Source organism: Anopheles maculipalpis, chromosome 3RL, assembly GCF_943734695.1.
Source record: "Anopheles maculipalpis chromosome 3RL, idAnoMacuDA_375_x, whole genome shotgun sequence".
NCBI classification, from domain to species: domain Eukaryota; kingdom Metazoa; phylum Arthropoda; class Insecta; order Diptera; family Culicidae; genus Anopheles; species Anopheles maculipalpis.
The window spans coordinates 91573598-91598879 of NC_064872.1; the positions used below are offsets into that span (position 1 = coordinate 91573598).

General features: G+C 43.8%; 5 protein-coding genes across 6 annotated transcripts in view; 3 read left to right on the plus strand and 2 right to left on the minus strand.

The window, feature by feature from the left end:
- The first annotated feature begins 254 nt into the window (after positions 1-254).
- Positions 255-5548, plus strand: LOC126562206 (proton-coupled amino acid transporter-like protein pathetic). Its single transcript, XM_050218649.1, has 5 exons — positions 255-327; positions 418-488; positions 4066-4158; positions 4237-5049; positions 5126-5548. The coding sequence occupies exons 1-5, from the start codon at positions 319-321 to the stop codon at positions 5532-5534; spliced, it is 1395 nt and encodes a 464-aa protein (XP_050074606.1). The 5' UTR covers positions 255-318; the 3' UTR covers positions 5535-5548.
- Positions 5549-7557: 2009 nt separating this feature from the next.
- Positions 7558-9074, minus strand: LOC126561203 (ras-related GTP-binding protein C). The gene is made up of 3 exons (XM_050217150.1): positions 9069-9074; positions 7970-8787; positions 7558-7879 (listed from the first exon to the last, which is right to left on the minus strand). The coding sequence occupies exons 1-3, from the start codon at positions 9072-9074 to the stop codon at positions 7558-7560; spliced, it is 1146 nt and encodes a 381-aa protein (XP_050073107.1).
- A 293-nt stretch (positions 9075-9367) lies between these two features.
- LOC126562835 (60S ribosomal protein L7-like) overlaps positions 9368-25282 on the plus strand; it is a 93261-nt gene continuing 77346 nt past the window's right edge. For both annotated transcript variants that reach the window (XM_050219425.1, XM_050219424.1), the window contains exon 1: positions 9368-10156. In XM_050219425.1, coding sequence (XP_050075382.1) covers positions 9369-10139 — 771 coding nt within the window. In that variant the 5' untranslated portion in view covers position 9368 and the 3' untranslated portion in view covers positions 10140-10156. The remainder of the gene's footprint in view (positions 10157-25282) is intronic.
- LOC126563526 (arfGAP with SH3 domain, ANK repeat and PH domain-containing protein) lies at positions 12914-18124 on the minus strand. The gene is made up of 15 exons (XM_050220171.1): positions 17972-18124; positions 17528-17600; positions 17307-17452; positions 16964-17218; positions 16794-16879; positions 16295-16734; positions 15785-16220; positions 15524-15704; positions 15139-15438; positions 14542-15058; positions 13960-14418; positions 13761-13877; positions 13528-13601; positions 13213-13452; positions 12914-13138 (listed from the first exon to the last, which is right to left on the minus strand). Exons 1-15 carry the CDS (start codon positions 18095-18097, stop codon positions 12938-12940), a joined length of 3651 nt encoding a protein of 1216 aa, XP_050076128.1. The 5' UTR covers positions 18098-18124; the 3' UTR covers positions 12914-12937.
- LOC126561553 (E3 ubiquitin-protein ligase ZNF598) overlaps positions 20533-25282 on the plus strand; it is a 66209-nt gene continuing 61459 nt past the window's right edge. Inside the window, exons 1-6 of the mRNA XM_050217772.1 lie at positions 20533-20758; positions 20841-20986; positions 21179-21490; positions 21558-23316; positions 23911-24108; positions 24178-24420. Of these exons, the coding sequence (XP_050073729.1) occupies positions 20549-20758; positions 20841-20986; positions 21179-21490; positions 21558-23316; positions 23911-24108; positions 24178-24417 (2865 nt within the window). The 5' untranslated portion in view covers positions 20533-20548 and the 3' untranslated portion in view covers positions 24418-24420. The remainder of the gene's footprint in view (positions 20759-20840; positions 20987-21178; positions 21491-21557; positions 23317-23910; positions 24109-24177; positions 24421-25282) is intronic.

Sequence of the window (25282 nt, forward strand, 5' to 3'; positions counted from 1 at the left end):
CTAGTCTTCGGCTATAAGAGACGATCGATTAAAATCCTACAACTAAAAAGCGGGTCATAGAATGATTGTGGCTAGTTATTTGCCATCAATTGAGCCTCAGAGGGAGGAAAACTTGGTGCATTTGGAGCATTGCAGCACGAATAAAACAACAAGCTCTGTTGCCAGTCTTACGCATTCCGTAAAACCTTACGAGTGTTGATATTATTGTTTCCATCTTTTCTATATTTTCAGCACTAATCCAACACTTTAGGAGCTGCTCAAGAGCTGTAGAAAGTCCTGGGATTTACAACAAACCGTAGCGCAAACAACGACGGCAAAATGGTGAACGTAAGTGGTCGCACGATGAGAGTTTCACAGCATACTGCAGGCCTAGTGCATTAACCTAATCTCCCTTTATTTTGCTGCTTCTCGTCGCAGGAATACACGGGACCGCCTCCGCAGGAAATGGAAACGTTCCTGCCTCAGGATGGAAAGAACGGAGCCACTGTGTAAGTTGAACATACATTACTAACTATGAGGGTTTCGTGACCGTGAAGACCTCCAGCAAAAAAGGTTTGATGAGCGATATCTCCGGCACTTTAAGTGGGGATTATACAGTCCAGTGAGCAATTTTGTTACAAACATCTGGACACAGGATACTACGACACTGAAAGAATATGAATTGTTACCTTGTACGATGCGTAAGACTGAATGTTTGAAAATGAGGTCGAGCGAAACTGCGAAATAGTTCCAAAATGTTCGTTAAGCAGGACCAGCACAACAGGTGTCCTAATGCATGCTGAGTTCCAGAGGGCTTGCGAAATATCGTCAAAAGAAGAATGGACAAGGCTTCTTTTAATATTTCGCAATCATGCAATGATAATATTTTAAACGATTTTTGTATGACACATCCCCAGATCCGACAGGATTGTTGCATCCTGAGAAGAATTGCATTACAAAAGCCTACTTTCACTGCGGGGTAGTATTAATCAACAAAATTTATGTCATGCTCTTTTAGCAAAGATGCAAATGGGTATTTTTGGGTGTATAGGGGATCAGAAGGATGATTAAAGTTGTGCAACCGGGGTTTATAAATTGTTGTAACATCGGCTCGTTTCAAGCCAGGTGACACACAACCAACGAATGAAGGTTCATTAAAACACAAGTTCCAAGTTGTCAGTGCCTTGTGCTGAACACTATAAATGGTCTAATGATAATTGATTGCAAGATCCTGATGATCGTTCCTTTTTTTTATTTGTTTGTTGGTAATGTAAACTTTTCGATGCAACCTCACATATTTACTCACGCAGAAAAAGACCAGACAGCTCTGTGTATTTGAAATCGCTGCGGGAAACCGTTGCCCAATTCTTGATAATCCTCAAAACTCTTTCTCTCTCTCTCTCTCTCTCTCTCTCTCTCTCTATCTCTCTCTCTCTATTTCTCTCTCTCTCTGGAGGGCGTTTAGTGACTTCGAAATCATTTTTAACGTCTGATGTAGTAGAGTAAAAGCGGAATTGCAAAAATAAATCTCCTGTGATACCAAGTACCGGGCGCTACTGTCCCAGGGATCCTTTTTGCAGTTGACCGAGGTACCTTTGGTGTATTTCTTTGCGTTCCCGATTTGGTTTTCACGCCACGATTGGTCAACCGGTAATCTTCTCCATCCTGCACAAGAAAAACTCCTCTTTCTCTCTTGAATCACCTCCGACCTTACCGGTGATTTTATCTTTGCTTTCGAGACCTTTGCCTGTCTTCCTTCTCCGGCATCGGAACGATTTCTTTTTTGTAGTTGATTCGTTGTTGCATTTTCTTTTTGGACAATTTTCGTGCCATTGCGTGCCACTCGCTTGTAAGTGAAGGAAAAATTTGATAATGAACAAATCGATATTTCGAACCTCCCGGTATCGATCGGGGAACATAGCAAGGGAGTCATGGAAGAAGAGAATAAGAGGAAAGGAAATGAGGATGTAGTGTGCAGAAGGAATAACTCATCATCTTCTTCACGGTTATTGGTGGATCACAATCTGGAGGTGTCGTGGGCCGAGAGCGGTCTTCTGGTGGAATAAATTAATTCCCATCCTGGAAGATCATTTTGGAAGAAGTGAAGAGAGACAGAAAGGTGAGAAGATGGGAGAAAAATCGCCCAAGAAAACCACCAAGAGCTGCGCAAAATGACATTTCGATGTACTCAGATGTTGGCAGTCGTATTTATGTTAAGAGAGACTTTTTAGTAATTTTAATTTGATCTTTCGCAACAGAAATTGATTACGAGACATTTTCAATGTTTTCAATGTAACGCATTTAAAACGATGGATTTTAATGAACCATAGAAAACGAACCCTCTCCATCGTGTTCCATGACCGTTCACCATAGACCGATCAAGCTGGTTCTTTCTTCAATTCCTAATCCCGTGTTGATTATGTCTAATTTTGGGCTTTCATATTTGGTCTGCACCTAATTCGAGTTTCACGTGATCGTAGTTGCAACGCAGCGATGCATCAAGAACCTTGCGAAACGATCTCATCAAAAATGCATGCGTAACTGGCTGCTTTGCATACGCAGAAGGAAAAGTGTACCACCCGCTTTCTCCCCTTTTTGTCTCTGTCTCTGGTGCACTTCAATTCGCTCGAGGGTTGAGACGATTGTGCCGCGAAGACAAGAAAGAGGGAGTATCGTGTGGGGCCAAGGAAAATGCAACCACTAATAATGTAGGGGGCAGTATGGTGGGACAGCGATATGCAGCAGTCGATGCAATGTCGCTTTACGTGTTTTGTTTGGTTTTTTCTCTCTTTGTGGACTACCTCCAAAGTCCTCCATAACACACTGTGTCTGTGGTTCAATCATATTTCGTCGCAATTTCCGGACAAGGGAAGGGTTTGCATTGTTCGCATTTTAGACCGTCCTGTCCTGTTCGGTGGGATGAAATTTTCAACTGGCAGCGTGGAAAAATGTATCAGAAAAGGGTACGGACGGGAAAGGTGGCTTGGCAGTTAATAACAGCTCCGAAGAGGTAAACCACTGCGTATACCACCGACAGAAATGGTCGAAAAACAACACTTGCGCATGTCTCTGTCGTTCCCTGTCGTTCGACGAGACGCCTTGCTCCTGAGAGAGTTGGAGCCACCGCCCAAAAATTATCCTCGTATCGTTCTTCCTCTACTTCAACCCCCAACTCCCCTCCCCATCGGCACTTCGCGGATTTTTTCCACTCTGCGCTGCAGTTGTGTCTGCTTGCTGTGAAAAGTCCACAAAGAGAAGCAGCAAGCAGGGCAGAGGGTCGAAAAATGTTATCTTGTACGAACTGCAGTTCATGGAGAGTCGTACATGCCCAACAAAACCCCCTGAGGTCCAGCACTTGCTGCAGGAGGGCGGGGGAAGCACATTTATGGGGAGATTGGCGGAATGGTTTAATTTTCGCTGAAGCAACGAAACGCCTGCTGGACGATCGAGAGCCAACGACCAGGATAAAAATCGTTCGCTGTGGTCAGTACGCCAACGGTCGTCCACCGAGCAGGAGGACTTTGAAGAAGTAACTCACCATCGGCAAAAGACTTCTGGCCGTTTTGGGTCTTGTTGGTGAATTTTTGTGTGTGTGTTTATTTTTATGTTGATAAGTGTTGTTTGTGAGAAAGGTCACATCTGTGTAGTGTTTTGTGTATGGTACACGTGTGTCCAAGGTTTTTTTTCGTTAAGTTGTGGAAGAAAACGCTAGCGAAAGCTTTCTGAAGCAAAAAGAGCCATATTCTGACCCACGCGCCCAGGTTCTGAAGCAAAACCTTTAACATGGCATCTTCAAACAACAATAACAATAACAATGAGGAAAAAATGGACATGGATATCAGGTGAATGTCTCTCGTTGGGCAATTGGGGAGTTGAGGGGTGAAAGTAGTGGGAAAATAAATATTACGCTTCGATTGGGGCATTAGGGGCTATAGTGGCTGATGCAACAATTCAACAACGTGTGTCAGAAAGAGGTTTGGGATATGGACAGACTCATTTAGACGAGACCCTAATGATATGATAAGCCTGTCCGTTTTGTTTGATCACTTATGGAAAACGGATTCGATCTCTCTTCTTCTTCCACAGGTACAAGTTTACACCCGCCAAATCTGATGTCGAGGCAAATGGTACAATACAGTTTGATCCGTTCAAAGAACGGAAATTAGAACATCCTACGACGTGAGTGTTTCAAATCTTCAATTTTTACCCTGTTAGGGCTTTTCTGACTTTCTACCTCTACTCCGCTCCGCTCTACAGTGATGGCGAAACGTTAACGCATCTGCTGAAGGCTTCGCTCGGTACGGGCATCCTGGCGATGCCGGTCGCGTTCAGCTATGCTGGTCTGGTTGGAGGTATCCTGGCTACCGTTTTCACCGCTTTCATCTGCACGCACTGTGCGTACGTGCTGGTCAAGTGTGGACACACGCTCTACCGTCGCACGCATCGGACGGCAATGAGCTTCTCGGAGATTGCCGAGGTTGCGTTTGAGAATGGACCGGAATGGGGCCGTCGCTTTGGCATGCCAACGTCGTACTGCATCCGATACGGACTCTTCATAACGTACTTCGGTACATGTGCCGTCTATACAGTCATCATTGCGACCAACTTCCAGCAAGTGATTGAGCATTACTACGGCAGCCCGCTGAACCTGCGCGTGATGATCGCGCTGCTACTTGTGCCGCTTATCCTTCTATCCTGGGTGCCGAACCTGAAGTACCTTGCGCCGGTTTCGATGGTCGCGAACGTGTTTATGGGTGTTGGGTTGGGCATTACGTTCTACTATCTGGTGACCGATATGCCGCCGGTCGATTCGCGCCCACTCTTTCTGCCTGTAATGCAATGGCCCGCATTCTTCGCCATTGTGATCTTTGCGATGGAGGCTATCGGTGTGGTGATGCCGTTGGAGAACCAGATGAAAACGCCCCAGAACTTTATCGGCATTTGTGGTGTGCTGAACCAGGGTATGGCTGGTGTAACACTGATCTACATCCTGCTCGGTTTCCTCGGTTACGTGAAGTATGGTGATGAGGCGGCAGGCAGCATTACCCTCAATCTACCGGTCGATGAAATGTGAGTTCTCTCCCAAGCTGGTTGTCCATGAGTATATTGGGTGGTATTTAACGAGTTGGCATTATTTCTGTTCCAGTCCCGCTCAAGCTGTAAAGATCCTAATCGCGCTCGCCGTGTACTGTACGTTTGGACTCCAGTTCTACGTGTGTCTCGATATTGGCTGGGTTGCCATCAAGGATCGGTTCACCAAACGACCGAGGCTGGTGGAGTACGTGATGCGCACCATTCTCGTTACTGCCGCCGTTCTGCTAGCCGTCGCTGTACCGACCATCGGTCCGTTCATTGGTCTCATCGGTGCATTTTGCTTCTCGATCCTCGGCCTGCTGATCCCGATCGTCATCGAGATGGTTACATACTGGGAGGAAGGATTCGGACCCGGCAACTGGATCGTGTGGAAGAATGTTATCGTGATGGTGTTCGGCATCATTGCACTCGTGTTTGGTTCCAAGAGCTCCATCCAGGACATTCTTGCGCTGTACGCTTAAGGTCTGCAGCACCGAAAGCAATGCAAAGCCCCAAGAGTTGCAGAAGATGGCAAGTTGGCTCAAAACACGCGAAGCAATTACACCTAAGCTAGGACAAAACAAAAGGATCGGCTGACTGAAAAACAAACTGCCTTTCGTTTGCTTTTCCTACAGCTGTTCTACAGTTTCTATCTACGTTTTGCTATTTAGAATTTTTTTTCTTCGTTGGTTTATTACTGCACGGCTTTTGTGCATATGCTGCGCCAAGCGCAATCTTAGCGTTGAATGTAGAGGACGTCTAATTCATCCAGATGTTGTGTGTGTGTTTTAGTAAAGTGTCGTTTCAAACATGTTAAAAGCAAGGAGTCTGAGCAATGTGGAGCCTAAGCATTGCCGGAAGCGAAGCGAAGACGTTTGTTAGGCTGGACCTTCATCATGAATACCACACAAACACACAAGTGCCTCAAGTAGTAAGAGCGACAAGCATACTGATATTGCGTAGAAGTTAGTAGCAGCAACAGAAAAAACAGACACGCGTCGCAGCGCAACAAGCACAAGCAACATTGTTGCTTTATATCTGCACCACTTTTTTTGGGGCAGGCCATTGTTGGTTTGTGCTAGCGATTCCGCGTCTGGTGTACGTGTTTTTTCCACCAATTTTGTTGTGGTAGAAAATGGAAATTAACGGAACAGGCGCATTTTTGGACACGACATCGTTTAACTTTACAAGCATCGGAACACGCCTCTGGTCTCAGGGATATGATGAGTGAGCATTTCACAAAGTTATACAAAATCTCGCCAAAACATGGCAAAACAAGAACAAACAAAAACGCCACCATTGTTGTATACAACAGCAAAGCAAAATTGGTAGTGGAGGACGAGCTACGTTTGAACTGTCCAAATTGTTGAAACGCATGTTTCGCTGCCCATGTGTTGTTTTTATCAACATTTTTTGTGGTTTTTTTCACCCTCGGTTTAAGTTCAGAGTTCTCGCAAACCAGCAGATTACCAATACGGTTACTGGACACACTGCAGCGAACTTTCCGCGACAGATTTGCCTTATCAAACGTATTCATCTCTCGTACTCGACGAGGATCGCTTACAATCATCTCCTCTACAAAGGTTCTTTTTATAAAAGAAACGCTTTTCCTGCTGTGCCTGCTGCTGATGTGACATTCAGAACCATCCAAAATGAGCATTAAACATTTTCAATAACACATTGTATAGACATCAGGGACAATCATTCGGCCAATTATACAATTGTCAACGCAACGCCGACGGTCCCTAGAGACCAGTTTCACGTATTAACACTTTCCACTGGACGCATTCTATGCTCACCATAATAGCTCTAACCGTAAAGATGCTCAAAATCCCCGTTTCTGTTCCCCGCGATACAGTACTTCATTCATTTACCTCCGTTTCGTCTGTTTGATCGTTTGCTCCCATTCCTATAATTATTGTCCTATTATCATGTAATCATGTTTTCTCTCATTCGCCCGCATTAGACATTAAGTGAATATTATTGGAAATACTAAGTATGAAGATTTCGGGTGCTAGGCGCTACACACAAGCACTTTAAGGTTTACAAATGATTGTAAGAGTGCGAAGAGACAAAGGAAACAATTAAAAAGAAAATGTAGAATAACACAGAAGTACACAAATAAAAGAAAATCCATGTGTGTCTTCTGGGTCACACGAGACCCACGAGAAAATGATTGTACTCTCCCACGAAGTACGGAAATCTGGAACTTAGGAAAGACAAAAAGGTAACTATAGACAACACTGCATAGATGTTTTATTTTACTCGCGTATATTATGTATGTATAAACATTTTCAAAAACAAAATCATAACTTTAAAACCCAACATTTGTAAAACAAACTCTTCTGCCCTATCGCCTGTCGCATCTGCTCTGACGGAAATTAATATCCTTTCCGAATGGTTATTTTGCACAGTTCCCTGAAAGTTTTTTATTCACTTTACACAAGTATTTAGTTTTTAAACAGGTTCCACGCGCCGAGAAATGTAATTAACAGTTGAGGAGAGTTAATCTTGGAATCGCTTCATGGACGATATGACATCGCCCCGTTCGAAATCTCTTAGGTCTTCCAAATTGTCCGAGTCCTGTTCGATGGCCTCGAGCTTTTGGTGCTTGAAACGCAACTCAAACACTTGCGTGATGGCTTCGCGAAAGCAGAGAAAGTTGTAATCGATCACACCCTGGCGGGAGAAACTTTCCTCCCGAATAATGCACACCAAGGCTAGGAATTTGTTCACCTCGCGGAGGTACAGTACCGTGCTGTTGTTCATTTTGATAATGCTTGAGCTCTGGTTGTCGAACGCGGGCACATCCGGATTGTCCCGGGAGCTATGAAATAAAAAAGAAAAAGAGTTAGAAGATGGTAAGACTACACCACCATCTGCTGCTGTTCTGTCGTTATGTCGTTACTTTACCTACCCGTATATGCAGGAAAGGTCTATAACAACATCGATCATATCGCAGCACAGCTCGTAGCTTTGCATGTCCACCGGTGTCGCATCGGTTGCTATGTAGATCTTCGACACCACATCAAACAGAAACGCCTTTTCAATGCCAGAATTGTGAATGAAGAGGTTCAGCAAATTTTCCAGTGCCGCTAGCTGAGGTATCAACTTCTGAACCACCTTTGAAAACGCCTCAAATATCGAGTGATCATAGATGGACGTCAGGTGGAAGTTTAAATGAACGCCTTCCAGTCCCGCATCGATTAAATCGTCCGTCGCCCTCGAGTGTATGTCTCGCTGGGATTCCATCTTAAAGTCGTCACTCACACCGTCCACTTTGTGGATAAACACCTCGAACTTGATGCGCGGATTGACCTTGTGTGCCTTGGTGACGGTTTGGTTCAGCTTGGTCAGTGCCTCCACGTAATCGTCTTGGGCGTCGATAACAAATACCAGTGCCCCACAGCCCCCGAATATCATGTCCGAATCGAACGTTGGGTCGAAGAAATCAATCTGGCCCGGAAAGTCCCAGATCTGAAACTGCACGAAGCTGTTGTTGTTGATGTCGTCCTTGACGATTTTGTTCGTCGACTCCAGGAAGAGCGTTTCGTTCGGCGACATCTTGTGGAAGACAACCTTCTGGATGGAGCTCTTGCCGGAACGGCGTAGCCCCATCAACAGGATACGAGGCTTATCGTCCGACGCCCGAGTTCCGTCACTTTCGTGTTCAAAATCTCCGTATCCAAAATCCTTCGGAAACGATCCCACCTGTTCTTCCTCATCCTGGTAACTCTGTAAGGATCATCGGGAAACTTCTCAAAATAATGGCTCATTTGCAGCAAAGGTATGTGTCAAACTTACCATTTTAAAAGATAATCTAGTTAAAACTCACTCGTGAGTACTTTTATAAAACAAAATTAAAGCCCAATTACGTCGCGTATCCGCACGATCGTCCCTGAACCAGCTCTCCTCCGTTCCCTTCTCTCTCGCTCTCGATGTCTTGGCACCAAACTGGAGCTTGGGTCTTTTGGCAAGCTTGTCAAAAAATCATGGAATACGTTTCAAATTGTTACCAACATGAAGATTCGCAGAAACAAAACTCTCTGTTTCAAGCGATTTGTGTCAGAAATTTGATCTTCTAGCAATTCTTATCACAATGTTTTGATTTTTCCTTCGGTGTCTAATTTTGGGCTAGCTGTCAGGTGACCGTGTACACTATATCGAGTTGAAAACTTGTCGACCTGTCACTCGTCGGACGATGGTTCGCAATGTGTCGGAAGATTTGTTTGACTGATTGCCTTTGTTTTGGGTGAAAACACGTGGAAATAAAGCCGCACAGTTGTTTTCCGTCTTAATTCGTAAAAAAGGACATTATGGAACAGTACGCCATTCCGAATAAACTTCCCTCAGAAGAGATCAGCGTGTTAACTCACCGTAAGGGACGCCTGAAGCAGCTGGCCAAACGTTCGGATGGAAATCCGCCGGCGAAGAAGAAGCGCACCTCGTTTCGGAAGGTAAACACATTTGTGGCCCAATCTCGGATCTCCGAGCGCGATGCAAAGCGCATTAAACGCAACTTCCTGAAGAGAGGCGTGCTGCCAAAGAAGGAGGTAAAGTACAAGGAAAATCAGCTGGTGCTAGTGTACCGCCACCGTGGCAGTAAGGTCATCGCCAACAAGGAGGTACTGAAGACGCTGGTTCGGCTCGGCCTTCCGGTACAACGGTCCGCCACCCTGCATCGCTTGACGCACGAGCTCATCGCACAGCTGAAGGTAGTAGAACCGTTCGTCATCTGGGGCTATCCGAACATAACCGTCGTGCAGGCACTGCTGTACAAGTACGTCCGGCTGCGTTGCCTTCAAACCGGTGTCGAAACGAAGCATCCCGTGCCGCTGACGTCCAACAAACAGGTGGAAGATTTGTTCGGTTCGTTGGGCATGCTGTGCGTGGAAGATTTGCTGTACGAAATCATGAAAGTTGGACCCCACTTTGATGCGATCCGCGAGAAGCTGCGCACCTTCCTGCTGAAGGATCCGGTCGGCGGTTGGAAGAAGGATTCGACGAAGGGCAAACTGCGTTCGATCGGTGGTGAGGCCGGCTTCCGAGGGGAAGAAATTAATGTCCTCTTCCAAAGGATTGTGTAACCGTTTAGAAGTATGGCGTATGTTAATGTTAAGCAAGACTGTACAAAAATGTGAAGTAATTCAAAACGAAGCGTATAAATGGAAATGCCAGTGCTGATGAACTTGCACAAAGTAAATTGCGCAGTATGAGCTTTTTTCATTATTCATCCCAATCGGCCGAATCGGTTATAGATTTTTTACCGCGTCTGTGCAGTCACCGTGTCCGAACAAACAATCTACTGTGCTTTGCGTATAAATGGGTTAAATTGCCGCTAAGTTTGAGGTCACTATTTTTTCCTCTTGTTCATTCTTGTTTGGAATTATTTTTTATGTCACAATTGGAATATATAAGTAACAGACAAAACTAAAAGCAGCACGACATTTGTACGAAATCGTAGGAAACTGCGAGCTAAAATCGGTCAGCATGTTTAACCGAAAGTTTGTGGCAATCGTTGCTATTTTGTCAACTGTTTTAACATTTGTTCTAGCGGCTCCTCAAAATGGGTAAGAAAAAGAAGAATAAACACCCCGAACCTTTAGCTGTTCAAATCTTACCATTACAACTTGACTCTATTCCTCTGGACAGGGAAGAAACAATCCATTTTGGAAGTCCAGCAAATAACAACGGTCCCGTACCGATGGATCCATCTCAGAATGGCGGCGGTGTCGACGATCTGATTCAAGAACACATTCCTGACGGGCAGGAATTACCCACCGACACACATCTTTGAAAACTCCACTCCATTCAATACCAATCCGGCAAATGCCCTTTAGGATGCACTTGTTTAAGATATAAAAGGTGGAAAAATAGAATCCTCAATTAATCCGTATTTGATTTACAATTTTAATTTAATAGTGTTCATTCATCCGAAATTTGGCCGAGCCGATCATGTCCCGGATCAAGCATTTCTTTCGAATGAAATGAAGATCAGAGAATGAAAATCAGAACAATGAGCATCATAAAATTTCGGATATAAATTAACTGCGGTGTTTAAATTCAAATCTTCGTTTTCTGATCTAACAATCAAATCTGTACATTTACTTCACTTAGTACAATCGCGTTAGAAGATATACTATAATAAGGTTAACATTCTATTCAATAAATACTACTATGATTTCAGTAACTAATTAGCTGATTTTGTAATTCTTGTTAATGTGTTTGTACGATTATAATTTATTGCATTTTATACTGTTAGCAGTTTTAGTATTATTATTATTAGTAGTAGTAGTATTAGTAGCAGTGGTAGTAGTTGTCATAGTAATAGTAGTATGCTGAATGAATGAATCAACCATGGACACTTTTCTGCTAGCAACTACTTAGTTGTATTAAAACATCCTGAGCCTACCACTGTGACACTTATTCTGATGCTCTGTACTATTTCGGTTAGTTTCGAAGCCAAATACCGTATTTCTCACAGCTACTACTTACACTTTTTCAATGTTGAATTTTGGTAAAACACAAAACATCGTCACACAAACAATACTCATTTGATTTTCAAATGATACTCATTTGAACAATGCGCTAACAATCATATGCATTTGACGCTTTAAATTGTGTGAACTGCTGCCGTACGTCCTTCTCTATAATGTGCTGCTTTATACTCGAGGTAACTTATTTCTATGGTCGCGAAATAAAAGACGATCTACACTACACTAGTTTATAGTCTTGTTGTGTATAGTTCCATCGTAGTATGACTGATTAGATTTGTATTTGTTTCGCAAAGTTTTCTTGTTTTTATACATACTGGCACGTGTAATTTCCATTTGATTGAAGTTTTGTAACACACACACATATACATCTTATATATGTATTTATCTTCTCTTCATACCGGCGCGATACTATTTTGTATGATGCTCAACGTTTAACAATATAATGAAATGTGTTCTCATTCGCCAGTTAATTTACTTGGCAAAACTTATAAATAGATTTCACTATTTGCTTTGTATTACAACACCGCATTACATGTGAAACGCGGCGCAAATGTTGCCATTCCATTCTACTCATATTTACTGGAATTTATTCGTTTTTACTTTTATTTAAATATTAATGATCGCTCTCTCCTTTTTTCTGGGTAGCATCGATCGTATCCTTCTGTCGATCGGTTGGCTGGCTTTAACACATTTTGTTGGTAAGGAAATGTTTTGGATCAAGCTATAAACACCATCCCTTCTCTATAGTCTTTCATAAATACCTCTGCTGCTTTTTATTGGTGAAAATTTTAAAATTATTACTGAGTAAAAACAATCAAACGTTCGTTACAGCCGAAAGAAAGAGTTGTGAATATCGTCAGTTAAAAAAATAATTGATCAACGATCTTTTTTCCCGAAAGGATCTTTGTGCCCGTGTACGAACGACATACGACATACTCCCATTTTACACAGATGACTCCACTAAGTATATACGTACGTATGTGTATGTTTAGTTTTTGTGTTGTTTAAATAAATATGTAGAAACGTTATGAAAGAAAAAGCGGGAGCAGATGCGCCTCACCACGTCCTGATGAAATCTCTTCGCATAAACATCGATTTATCGAGTAAAATTATAAACAAGAATGGAAACGAACGATTGTGTAATATATATAACAACAAATGCAAGAAAACAAGACGATTTCTACTCTTCTTTGCCAACTAACTTCCTTCACCTACTATTACTCCTCGCAATCACCCAATTAATGCTTTCTTGTCAAGCATTTGGTCAGAGTGATAGAATGGGTGGTGGTTTTCCTTCTTTTTGGGGGGACTAGGAACAGTAATGCTGGTGTATGTGTGTGTGTGTTTGTGTGTGTGTTAACTCTCTCCCTCACTAATCGAAATGCCCTTTAATCGTCCATCATTTGTACAAAACTGACTGGAAACATGCCCCGCCGCGTGCTGTCTCCTTCGATTTGGCCTTCCATCCAATTTTCGTCATCGGTTCGTTCGTTTAGTACCAGCAGTATTTCACCCTCTTTAAACTCCAGCTCATCGTCATTGTCCGCGTTACAGTCGTAGAGTGCTCGACACCGTCGTAATGCTCCGGTCTGGAAGATGGGATGGTGTAAAACCATATTAGTGGATGATTTTCCAGCAGTTGCTGGCTCACGAGTGTACTTACAAAACTTCTACTGGATAAGTTAAAAGAATCTAACCCGGCTGACCCTGCAGTGCTTCCGCTCTTATCATTCCGACTGTAGCTACTGTTGGCAGAATCGATATTACCCCCGGATGAGGATGCAACCGAGTTGTCTAGCGTGTTTATTCGTATACCAGAAGTATCATAGTCTGCATATACCGTTCCCTTCGCAATTCCATCCATGCTTGTATCATAGTCCACAGCTGCTGTAGGTCCTTTCGTCTTTGTTGGGGTCAAGAAAAAAAAGCCCAATTACATAAGTCCTGACAGCAAGAAATAATCTACGATAATGCTTACCTTCCGTCTCATAACAATAGCATCATCGATGGAGGACAAGCTTTCATTAGATTGTCCGTTGGAAGTTGATTTTTCTAAAACAAAATGTAAACCAAACACAATTAGAGTCTATAACATGGTGCAACACCTTTGTTTGAATACCAAAAATGCGAGGTTGAATTTTCCCGGATAAGAAAGCTATCTACGTGTTTGTTCTGCTCGTCATATTTGCATGATTTTTTTTTAAACTTTACCTGAGTTGCCTATGATTGTTCCGGCCACTTGAGAAGGGATTGATTGCTTGGGACGGTTGGACACAGGCTTTAGCTGCGGAATTTCACCAGCTGGTGGCAGAACTAGTTTTGCACCGGCTGCAAGAGTAAACAAAAACAATACATGAATCATGGTTTAATGCATTAAAAATGGGATTTACGCGCGCATCGTAACCCGTACCCAAATTTCGGCCAAGTGATTCGCCACTGGGGGACCGCTTATGGCCACCAGTGAATGTGCTCAGGAAGTTTGGATCTCGGCTTCCGCCGCCCGCACCACCCGTGACTACGGCCGCTGAAGCAGAAGTGTACGGTTCGTAGCGGTCGAAAATTTTGTTATCAAACTGAAGCTGTGCCTGCATGGATTTCGTCGAACCACCGCGAATCTCACTCGACAGCAGTGCGGCCGGGACGGACGATGCGCTACTGTTCGATGCCGGATCGGATCCTCGCAAATGTGGCAGTGTGCTGTACATATCCGGATGATGGTGGTGATGCAGTCCATGTAAGCCGTGCTGGGACGCTACACCGAACAGCTCGTTTTCCAAGTTCTGCGAATGGCGTGGCGCGTGTGGTAATGTTCCGTACGTAGTTGGTGGTGGTGCCGGTGCCGTACGTTTCTTCAGTGAGCCTAAATTTACTGAAAATTTTAAAACATTTACACATGCGTTAGAACAGTCGCAAACTAAAGATAAAAAATCGTGCTTTGTTCTAGTTTGAGTTTCTAAGTGGATGGAATGGTTAGACGAGATGGATTACAAACCAGATGATGGCTTTTTACTGGTGGACACATTAAACGGCGTAACGCTTGTGGAGGTTAGTTGCGACGTGGCAGCAACTCCCTGCCGGGTGATGCCACCGGTGCTGCTAGATATGGGACTAGAACCGGTCGCGGTGGGTGCAACGTTCGACACCGACCCACCGCTAGTGCCACTGCCGCTAGCATAATGCGAGGAGAATGATGCGGACGTATTGAACTGTTTTGGACTCGTACCGGAGGAGGGGATTGGTGGTATCTGGCGCGGATCGCGCACCGCATTCGGATTGCAGCTCGAGCTCGGACTGGACCCACTCTGTATCGAGTCGCACGTGGACGATCGCGATCGTAACGCTACCGGTGAATCTCCCCCAACAAAGCTTGGCGGACGGGAGCGCGATTTTCGTTCGTCCATCAGTGCCGTATCGTCGTCGGAAAAGTCCGTCGAGCCGTCGTCGTGTATGTTCCAGTCTGTGTTAATATGGTCAAACGCACTCTTTTCCCTCTTCATGGCATGTTCAATCTGCAGCGAAAGAAAACGAAACGAATGAAAAATGGTTAAACATTTTTTGTACCGCCGTCTGATCGTTTCGCACGCTTTACCAATTCTTTGCAAGCTTCGTTTCCCATCTCTTTGGCAATATCCAGCGCTAGTTTATTCTGAGAATTACGAATATCGCAATCACAGCCAGAACGGAGCAGCAGCTTCATGCATTCGCGACGATCGTGCAGCGCGCATAGGTGCAGGGCAGTGTTTTTGCCACTCATTTCCATCGGGCCGGGTGGATTGGTCTGCTTGTTCAAACCCTGCGCTGTCATGTTTTGGATGAGAAAGTCTACTATGTGCAGTGTTGAGCCCATCTCGCGCAGTACCGCTAAATGAAGAGCGGTTTCGCCAAAGTCCTACGGAACACAAGAAATGGGAAAATTTGAATGAGAAAAAATTGTTGCTGGGTCATTCGATCTACGCTATGGTGTGGACTCTTACCGAAGATGGCAAAACACAAGTAAGATCAGCACCCTCCGCCCAAACTTGCAACAGCTGGCCAAGGTCAGCGTTGATAATGGCTTGCTCAAGATCGTTTCTAAGATCTCGATCATCCGCACACGTTCGCATCACGTACCTTTTGGCAACATATTTCGCACGAATGAAATCGTAACGTTCCTCCCTAAAATAAAATAAAAATATTTTGTTTTTAACATTCCTTGCAAGCGTTTAATATTAACGTGAAAAACGGGAAATAGTTACATAGAACTTTCAGGCGCAAGCTTCCCCTGTGCAAGGGTAGCCTCCATCACCTCATTCAGCGCATTGTTGCCCATGGCACGGGCCACCAGCAGCTGAGCCGTCGTCAGATTATCGAGCGTTAAACTTTGTATGCGCGAATGGTGAACGCCTAGATCCCGATGCACGCCCGAACACTGGATGCACACCAGAATGCCAAAGTTCAAACTGATCCACGTAACATCGTTGCGGGAACCACAATCACAACACTGATCATTCCCCGGCAAGTTCTGTATGTGTTTAATGACCGTCTTTTGCAGCTCTATTAAGCTCGGACTCATCTGCGGATTGGCATGCTGGAACGCTTTCGCCAAAGCCTTTTCCTTGCAGTTGATCAACACCGACATCCAGGCTTTCTGATCCGCTTCATCCTCCGCTTGGAAGTGATAGGAGCGATTATCTGCAAATGGGAAAAAACAACAATAGTGCATTTGATGCTTCTCTTCCAAGCAGCAATGTTGGTGCCATACTTACAACTAATCAAATCGAAGCCCTTTCGATCGTCGGCGAGCGGTTTTATCTGACAGGTTAGCAGATTGACCCGTGTCGGCGCTTTGGTTTCGTCCGCATGGCAAATGTCTAGGAATCCGTCGGCCGTCACACGGCACCGTCGTTTCTGCCACACGCGGCGCACTTTTCCTTCGCTTTTCTTCAACAGGTGGCCACTGCGCGTAATGCCATGATTTTTATCGCCCTGCAGCTGATGCAATGAATAGCCGACCGCACCACCTTTATCGCCCGGGGGGACATTTTCCACACGGTCAAAGTCGGGCGTAGATCGTAGCAGGGTGCGCAATTCGAGCAGTTTCCGACGTTCTTCGTCCTGTTTGTGACGGATGGTTTGAAGCTTAATACTGAGTTCCTCGATGTAGGTACCGAAGTGGGCAATCGTTTTTAGCCCATCCTTAAAGTAACTAAAGCAAACAGGAAACATGAAGACATTTATCTTGCTGGGAAATCGTTTTATACTTACTTATTTTGAGCATGATAATATTCAACCAAGTGTTGCAGCAATTCGATTCCTTTTTTGGTTTTAATTTCATTAAATTTTATAAGATACTACAATGGGAGAGCAGTTGGACAATTAATTGTTAGTTTATCGATATTTGTGGCCAACAGTAGCTTTGTTCTATTCTATTTTACCTCGCACATCTGCAGCTGAAACACACGGCGCTCTTTCTCGATTTCTTCCGCTATTTCCGCCGGTGTTACCTCGGTTCGCATCATGCCAACTTCCTTCGCGAGTGCCTTCTTTTCCTTTTCGATTTTCATTAGTTTGGAATCGTAATCTTTGGCCGCCTTGTCGAAGGGTCGCTTCATTTCGCCTTTCATCCCGCGCAGCTCTGACTTGAGCAGCGAATCCACGGGAAACATCACAATGTTGTTGATGTTTTGCATCTACCAAATAGGAAAAAAGGCAATTTTTGTTCTTTACCATCAAGGCTACATGGACTATAAACAAAAACCTGCGCGTTACTATACCAACCAATGTTTTCATCAATGCGCTTAGCTCTTTGGTTACTACGGAAAACTTCAGGAACGCTGCTCCGATGTCCGGTTCCTCCTTTGACAGTGCAACCGATCCGAGCCGTTCCAGTGCTCGCACCAAGCACATCTCATTATCCACATGGGCTGCAAAGGAATTTTGCGATTAGTAATTATCTTTGCCGTGTGTGTAGGTTTTCGTTCCGGGGGAAGAAACCTTACTGTTTCCTGAATTGTGAATGGCTTTAACAGCTTTCTTCAGTTTTGTTAATCCTTCACGATCGAAATCCAGCGTCTATTTGGATGGGAAAAAGACAAAAAGACAACAGTTCTGTTATATATGTACAACTGTAGAAGTAATAATTAATTTCATCCGGTGTACAGCTATACAGCAACATTATTTATAAGGTTGCACGTGCCAAGCAGAGCTCCAACCTTATATGGCATATGCATACGTGCACACAGTCAAGTGAAGATGTTTTTGAATTTGGAAGACGGTTAATTATTTATTCCATACCACCTACTCACGATTAAACCGTCCCGTTTTGGGGAACCGATAATTATATTTAATACGGCTGATCGCAAAGTTCGAGTCTAAGTCATAAGATTGTTTCAAGCTTTTAAAGGGCACTGTATATTGTCCCATCAAGAATTTGCAATGCTTACCTCTTCTAGTGCAGCAATGGTTTGCCGGCACTGTGCCATACGTGACACAAATGTGGACGTTGTCGGAGAGTTGTAGTCCTCCCGAGTCTCCTCTAGGAACTCCCCGACACCAATAAGCTCCGGCATGGTGATGATTGTAGTTATGGATTGTATGTAAATCTATCAGTACGGCCACACCAAACGCGCCAACAACATCAATTAGCAAACGACGACGTTAACAGTAGCAGTAGAATCGAAATTGTTCGATTGTTTCGCGCACATAGCTCTTTACACTTTCACTAGAATAAAGCCAAACCTTTCACCCATTTTTCATAATTAATGCTTTTAACGCAGCATTAACTGAGAGCATCTTTGATAACACAAACGAAGTCTTTTCTGTTCATGTTTTCGCTTTTTCTCTTAATGTTTTTTTGCTTCTGCTGATCTTTGTTATCCGTTTTGACCTTTTTTTCGCCCAATTCAATTCACTTAATCAAATTTAATGTTTACGTTGATGTGAGGATGTCTGCTGTGGTACGGCTTATCGACGCGATTGCCCGTGATGTTGAGTTCCATAATTTCTAAAAATACTCATTCCACTTTTCAGATTTATTTATATGAACACAACACCTCACGCTTTAATGACACCTTGCTGGTATATGCATTCACGATTTTCGAAGGATTAATCGTTTCGTTACTATTGTTTTTCATAAATGGATTATGAGTTGTTTCATTCCTTTTTTATCGTGTTGCTGGAAACAATGGCATCAAATTTAGGATAAACCTTATCCAAACTGTTATCGCTGCTGAATCGATTCGAGGTGAAAGAAAGTGAAACTGGTAAAGAGACAAAGCTTAGATTAATTGGATTAAAATTTCATGACATCCTTTGAAGTTCAGTTGCGGAACCTATTAGCTGCTGTTTTTGGGGAAAATTTGTTTCTCAATTGCTTATGACTTTTATCCTCAAAGAAGGTAATAGAACAATACGAGAAGTAATTCTGCATGGAGAGCGTAAAAACAAGCTCAGGATGAATACATTGTGTCTCTTGTAAAGCGCATATGTATGACGCATAAATTTAAGGTATAATCCAAAAAACATTTCTATCACTACCGATGGCCTAGCACTTTCTTTATACCCTTTACACCTGCAATCCTGGCTAATCTGTTGCACGAAATGGCACACACAAAAATGTTTTCACGTAACACGCCCTACGACGATGTACACACAGAGAACCATCATCAGCATATGATGTATAGTTGAGCCAGGGGCACCACTCATATTAGCCCCAGCAGTACGCTTGAATCATCGGACTGATTGCTCCGACCATTCAATTAACGAACCCGCATTGCACTACGATCCCTCTGCTGTAGCTCACATTCCCTGGCTGGGCACGATTTTTTTCACTATTAAAATCTATATCGGATTTGCGAATTGGCCAGCAGGATTTGTTTTTACTTCACTTGCTTGTTTTGTCGTCGTACCGAAAAGCTCTGCTCGTTTTGCAATTCTGTTTCTTTTTATGCCTGTGCTTGCGTCCTTCTGTTCCTGTGGCAGTGTTGCGCAAATGCACTGCTGCCGTGACATACGATACATTTACAAATTTTTGGACCTCCTGGGAAGGGAGCAAAGCTTGCGACTTATTTAAAAATTGTAATAACTATTGCATCATTTATTGCTACATTTTTTCTTTGTATGTGTAGTGAAATACTTTAGCATATACATATTTTATACATTTGTTTGGAAAGTTATATCTAGCTGGCAGCACGGTCACAAACTATCCCAAAATGACAGTTAATTGACAACAACAACGTCAACACACCATGCCCGAGGTGCGTTTAAATAATGCACTTGGGGTGGTAATAACAGTTGGTGAACGATAAACCGTAGGTGGTGAATATACAGCCAAAAAGGCAGCTGGATTGAAACAGATTGCAAAATTATTACTGAGCAAAAAATCTTTGAACAGTTAGGCTTTGTAGTAGAATAAAAAGGATAAATTTTAAAAAATAATGTCATCGAACAGAACTAACAAACAAAAATCCTGCTCCTCAACACACCTCTATAGAGACACCTCGTCCTACGACAGTTTTGCAGTTTGTCAAAAATTCCTTTTCGTGTTGGAGGCGTGAGTGTTGATATGCTGCCGTACGGCGAGGAAAAAATCGTCTATTAAAGCAAATCTTCTGATTTCAGCTTCCGATTCCGTATCGTCCGATAGAAACCTGATACTTCTGGCGCTAGCAAACGGCATACCCGAATAGTTTCAACATTCTTAGCTCCTCCACAACAACAGCCAGTGCTAGAACACGACCATTGGACGCAGAATCAACGTGTACGTGTCGCGGTTTATCGTCTTTCGTAACCTCATCTCGCTTAAGGTTAGCGAGCTGTTCATAGAATCCCTCCGGCTGTCAGCGAACGCGTTTGGGTGCTCAGCTACTTTCGGCAAATCCGGTCAAGCTAAAAGTGGGGAATAGTTGCTATTTCACATATTGAGCAACAGTGGGCGTGTGTTTGTGTGTGTGTTTGTGGTGAGAGATAAAGTTTAAAAAATATCTAGCATTTCTCCAAGGGTAAACTGAGAGACCGTAAACATGGCCAATAATCGGCAGAAAGCTGTGCAAGAAAAAGCCGCCGTCTCTGAAGCCGAGACGACGGAAATGCTGTGCGTGGTGTGCTTCAAGCCGATCGTCTTCTTCGCTATTGGCGAATGCGATCACTTGTGTTGCTACGAGTGCTCTACTCGCATTAGAGTGTTGTGCCAGCAGAACGATTGCCCTATCTGCCGTAGAGATCTGGCCAAGGTATACAACCAAAATGCTTGTCTTAAACCTCTCACTCTCGAGTACATTAAGACTTCATCCGTTTTTGCGTCCCCTTTTACAGGTTATCTTTTCCAAAACGCTGGCACCGTACCAACAGCTTGATGTGAAAAATCGTTCTGGACTGTATGACAAAAAATACCGCATCTGCTTCACCGACGCAGAAGTTCAGCAAGCCTACTTTGATCTGCTGGACTACAAATGCCCTCGGTAAGAGCAACAACCCACATGCGCCAAATAACCCATTGGCAATCTCAGCATTAGAAACCATTTAGCATTTAGTGTTGGCAGCAGTTTCCGAGCTGCTGGTAAAAAAGTCCATCAATGCGCTGCGCTAAACCACATCCACACATGGCTAACACATACAAACGACGCTGATCGTCTGTAAACTATTTTTTTTAGGTGCGATCATAAAAACTTTCCTAAATTTGAAATGCTGCGCGAACACGTACGAAAGCAGCACGAGTTATTCTACTGTGACATCTGCACGGAACATTTGAAAGTATTTTCTTCGGAACGGCGCTGCTACAATCGGCAGGAGTTAGCTTTGCATCGTCGCAAAGGCGATCCGGATAAGGTCGGTCATCGGGGACATCCGCTGTGTGAATATTGTGATACGCGATTTTTGGATAAGGATGAACTGTTCCGTCATCTTCGAAAAGATCATTTCTTCTGCCATTATTGTGACGCGGATGGAAGAAACTATTTCTACGGGTAAGAGAACTCAAGCTTTTATTTTGCTAACTGTTGCTATAATGTTGAATTTTTATCTAATTTGTAGAGATTACGTATCGTTACGCGACCACTTCCGGACTGATCATTTCCTCTGCGAAGAGGGTGAGTGTGAACAGGAGCAATTTACATCAGTGTTTCGAACAGAGATCGATTTGCGGGCCCATCGCGCCTCAGTGCATGGTAAATCGATGAATCGGTTAGCAAACAAGCAAACCAGAACGTTAGAGCTTGAGTTTACGTATGCGCCACGTCACGGGGGAGCGGCTGCCGTCGGAAACGCCGGTACATCACATTCTGCAGCTTCTTCAGGAGGAGTTGGCCCTTCATCGAGCCGTTCTCGAGTGGGTCGTGGTGGAGGAAGTGGTGGTGGTGGTGGGCGCGCTGGCCCTCTAGCATCCTCAACAGCCGACACGTTACAGCACGAACTGGACAATCTGGACCTGACAAGCGATCATACGACCAGGCAACACCCAAAGAAGGTGATAGATGCTACGAACGAACATGACTTTCCCACTCTCGGTGGTTCTGCGCCCAATCCAGTATTTCGACCGAATAACGTCACGATACGGCAACGTATTTATGGCGCAGCGGGACTTGCGCGGACGAAAGAAAACTTCCCGGCCCTCGGATCGGGCGGAGGGGAGACGACCGGTCCGACCAGTCTGAATGAAGGATTTAGCAGTAAAATCACGGCCAGTTCACTGCTAAAACCTACCCCGTCCGCTGCCTCATCGGGTACGACGAGCATGATGATTCACGTTTCTAACCGACCGTCGGGATCGAGCGGTTCGAAATCGAACGGAATCGGGAAGAAATCAAACGCTTCCGATTTTCCTGCTTTACCCGGTTCAGCTGGTAAGGGATCGGTCGGTACGAACAAAAAAGCTGGTGGTGATGTGTACGCCGACATGGATGATCGTGGCGGAACGTCGACGATGGTCAATCTTAACGCAATATCAGCGAAACATCGAGCTTTGGTGGACGATTATGTGTCCGTGACGGGTGCGGTTTCGAAGGTAACGACCATCTCTGCCAAGGATGCTAAAAAGCCGTTAGCGGCACCGGTTCAAGCTTCCGTACCCAGCGTGAAATCAACCAAAGCATTTCCATCGCTCGGGGAAAGCAGTTCCAAAACGGGAATAGTGAAACCAGTATCTTGGGCTCCGGGAGCATCCAGCGGTGGTGCCAATGCTTCGGCAGCCTCCAACAGCACCTCAGGCAAAAAAAAACCAACGCCAGCGCCAAATTTAAAAGATGAAACTGCTTTTGTGAATCTGAACGCTTTAACTGGTAAAAAATCGAGCGATAAGAAGCAGAAGGAGCTCTCCGTCACGGCTAGTTCGGTTGATACGCGTAACAATAATAACAGCAATGGTGATTTCGTACAAAAAGGCACGGGAGCAACGAAAGACCGTAGCAAGGAACAACAGCAGCAAAAGCAGCAAACTAAATTCAATGGGCAAAGCTCATCGGAACATCAAGCAGCAGCATCCCAGTATCATTCAAACAATAACAACAACCACGTTGCCTCCTCCACGCCCAACAATGCATTCCCCGTGCTGGGCAATTCGAACAGTGTTCAGTTTGCACTGGCCGCGGGGCCAAAACGTACACCGCCACCAGGCTTTGAAAATGTGCACGTTAAACGTGTCCCGGCACCTCCGCCAGGTTTTGGCAATGTGAAACTAAACTCGGTGGCACGGAATATGAACAACATGACGTTTACGAATTCGACGGGTGAATCGTACAACATCTTACCGGCGCATTGCTATGCTTCTCCGTCGAACGCCAGCAAAAGAAATCAGGTAAGTACGCTCAATACGCTTTTCTAATTTCTTTTGTCTTGTCCCTCTTTTGGCTGGACAACCTTAATGGTGATGGCTTGCCATTGATTGACTTCATTGACTAAATTTACCCCCATATGTCCTGCGGTTGTGAAGATCGCTACCGCTTGACGATCGCATTTTTTTATGCTCACACATGTTTAAATCAAGCAATCGCCTCTTTTGAATGATGCTCCTCATTCGTCCTTGTCAACTGGTTGCCTTCACGATTTTATTTAAAAACTTTACTATCAGATTCGGTTTACCAAATGATCCGAATCAAGCCGGCAATTGTAGATAGTTTTGGTTCGCATGCTATGAAATGATTATGTTACATACTGTTTGCCAGATATTGTCTTGGCTTAAAGACCCACACCGGTCAAGCCGGCCGTCGAATGGCTTACTAAACTTGTTTGATACCACGTAGTTGGATAATCAGTCCTCACACTACAAGAGGGAACAGTCCGGGTTGGGTTTGAACTCCGGTCGGGACTGCTGTCGCCTCGACATCCAGACCAGACTCTGGTAGATGTAAGTAAAAAAAAGTAAATCAAGTTTTTCCATCATACGATGTAGGTGCTAGTGACACACTTCCAAAAAGCGTTGAAAAGTCATGACGCGTTGATGGAATTTCGAACCATATCTCAGATGTTTCGTGATGGGCAGTACGAAGCATCGGCCTACTACGATCACTGCAAAATAGCACTTGGTGACCGTTTCCTGGAAATATTTCCCGAACTGATCGCACTACTGCCATCGATCGCTAAGCAACAGGTAAGTAAGCGATACCGTGTTTTGACGATCAGTTTTACAGTTGTTTTTTCTTTCTTATTTCGGTCATAGGAACTATATTTGGTGTTTTGCCAGGACGAAAAAAATCGACCAAAAACGGGATCTTCGGCGAAGGGCAAATTGTCCAACAATAATGTGTCTACGAAGCTGGAAGTATGCCAGGTGTGTAAGCAAGTGCTCGTACAAGACGATTTGACCGAACACTATCAAACCCACTATATGGAAAATAATTTTCCCAAGCTCGGCAAGTCAGATGAAGGAAAAGTAGGTACGTCGGCATGGAAGAAATGAGATGTTGCGTGGGAAAGTCAGGAGATAGGTGCGACTGTTTATATATATAGAGGCAACCTGTAGGTACGTTTTTGCCACGATTGGTCCTCGACCAAATCCACTACTTGTTTTTATTTGTTTGCTTCCGAGCACACATACGAGGAGAGCTTTGGTATAGTAAAACTGAAGTCAAAACAGTGTAAACCATTATGTGTGTGTGTTCGTGTGTGGAAGAGCTTACATTAATTTCCTTCATTTCTCCCGAGAGTTTATTTATTTTAAAACGCTTAGCGTTGTACGAAAAACACTTAAAAAAAAACACACAAGCACCCTATTTGTTAAAGTTGTACTCATTTTATACTCCTTTCCTGCTTAAGAAATCACCCCCAGTAAATTGTGGATATTGTACAAAGCTAGATTTGAATAGCACATTGTACATAAGTATAAAGTAAATCACTTCAAAAAAGTTTCCTCCACAAAGAATATAGTAGCAATTTCCCTTTCTTCGTTTGTACTGTATTGGCTGCTATTGTTATAATCCAGGCAAACAAATATACGGAAATTGTATAAGTGTAGATTTAACAGACGAAATGTACATAAAATAAACAAACAGGAAAATTAAAATGCTAGCTAAACAAAAGGAGTTTTCTTTCTTCTATGAACATACTATAAACGGAGAAAATCGAAGATTTTGTTTATACTTCCTCGTATCGAACAGAGTTGAAACAAAGGCAATGTTGACGGATAATTTACTTATTACTTACCCTACGGAAGTCATTATTACTGTTCAATGTCTTCGAATGTTCAGTACCATTTGTATATATGTGTGTAGATACAACAGTATTATATTTATTGTTCAGTATTGACGAATTCGCAAGTAATTCCA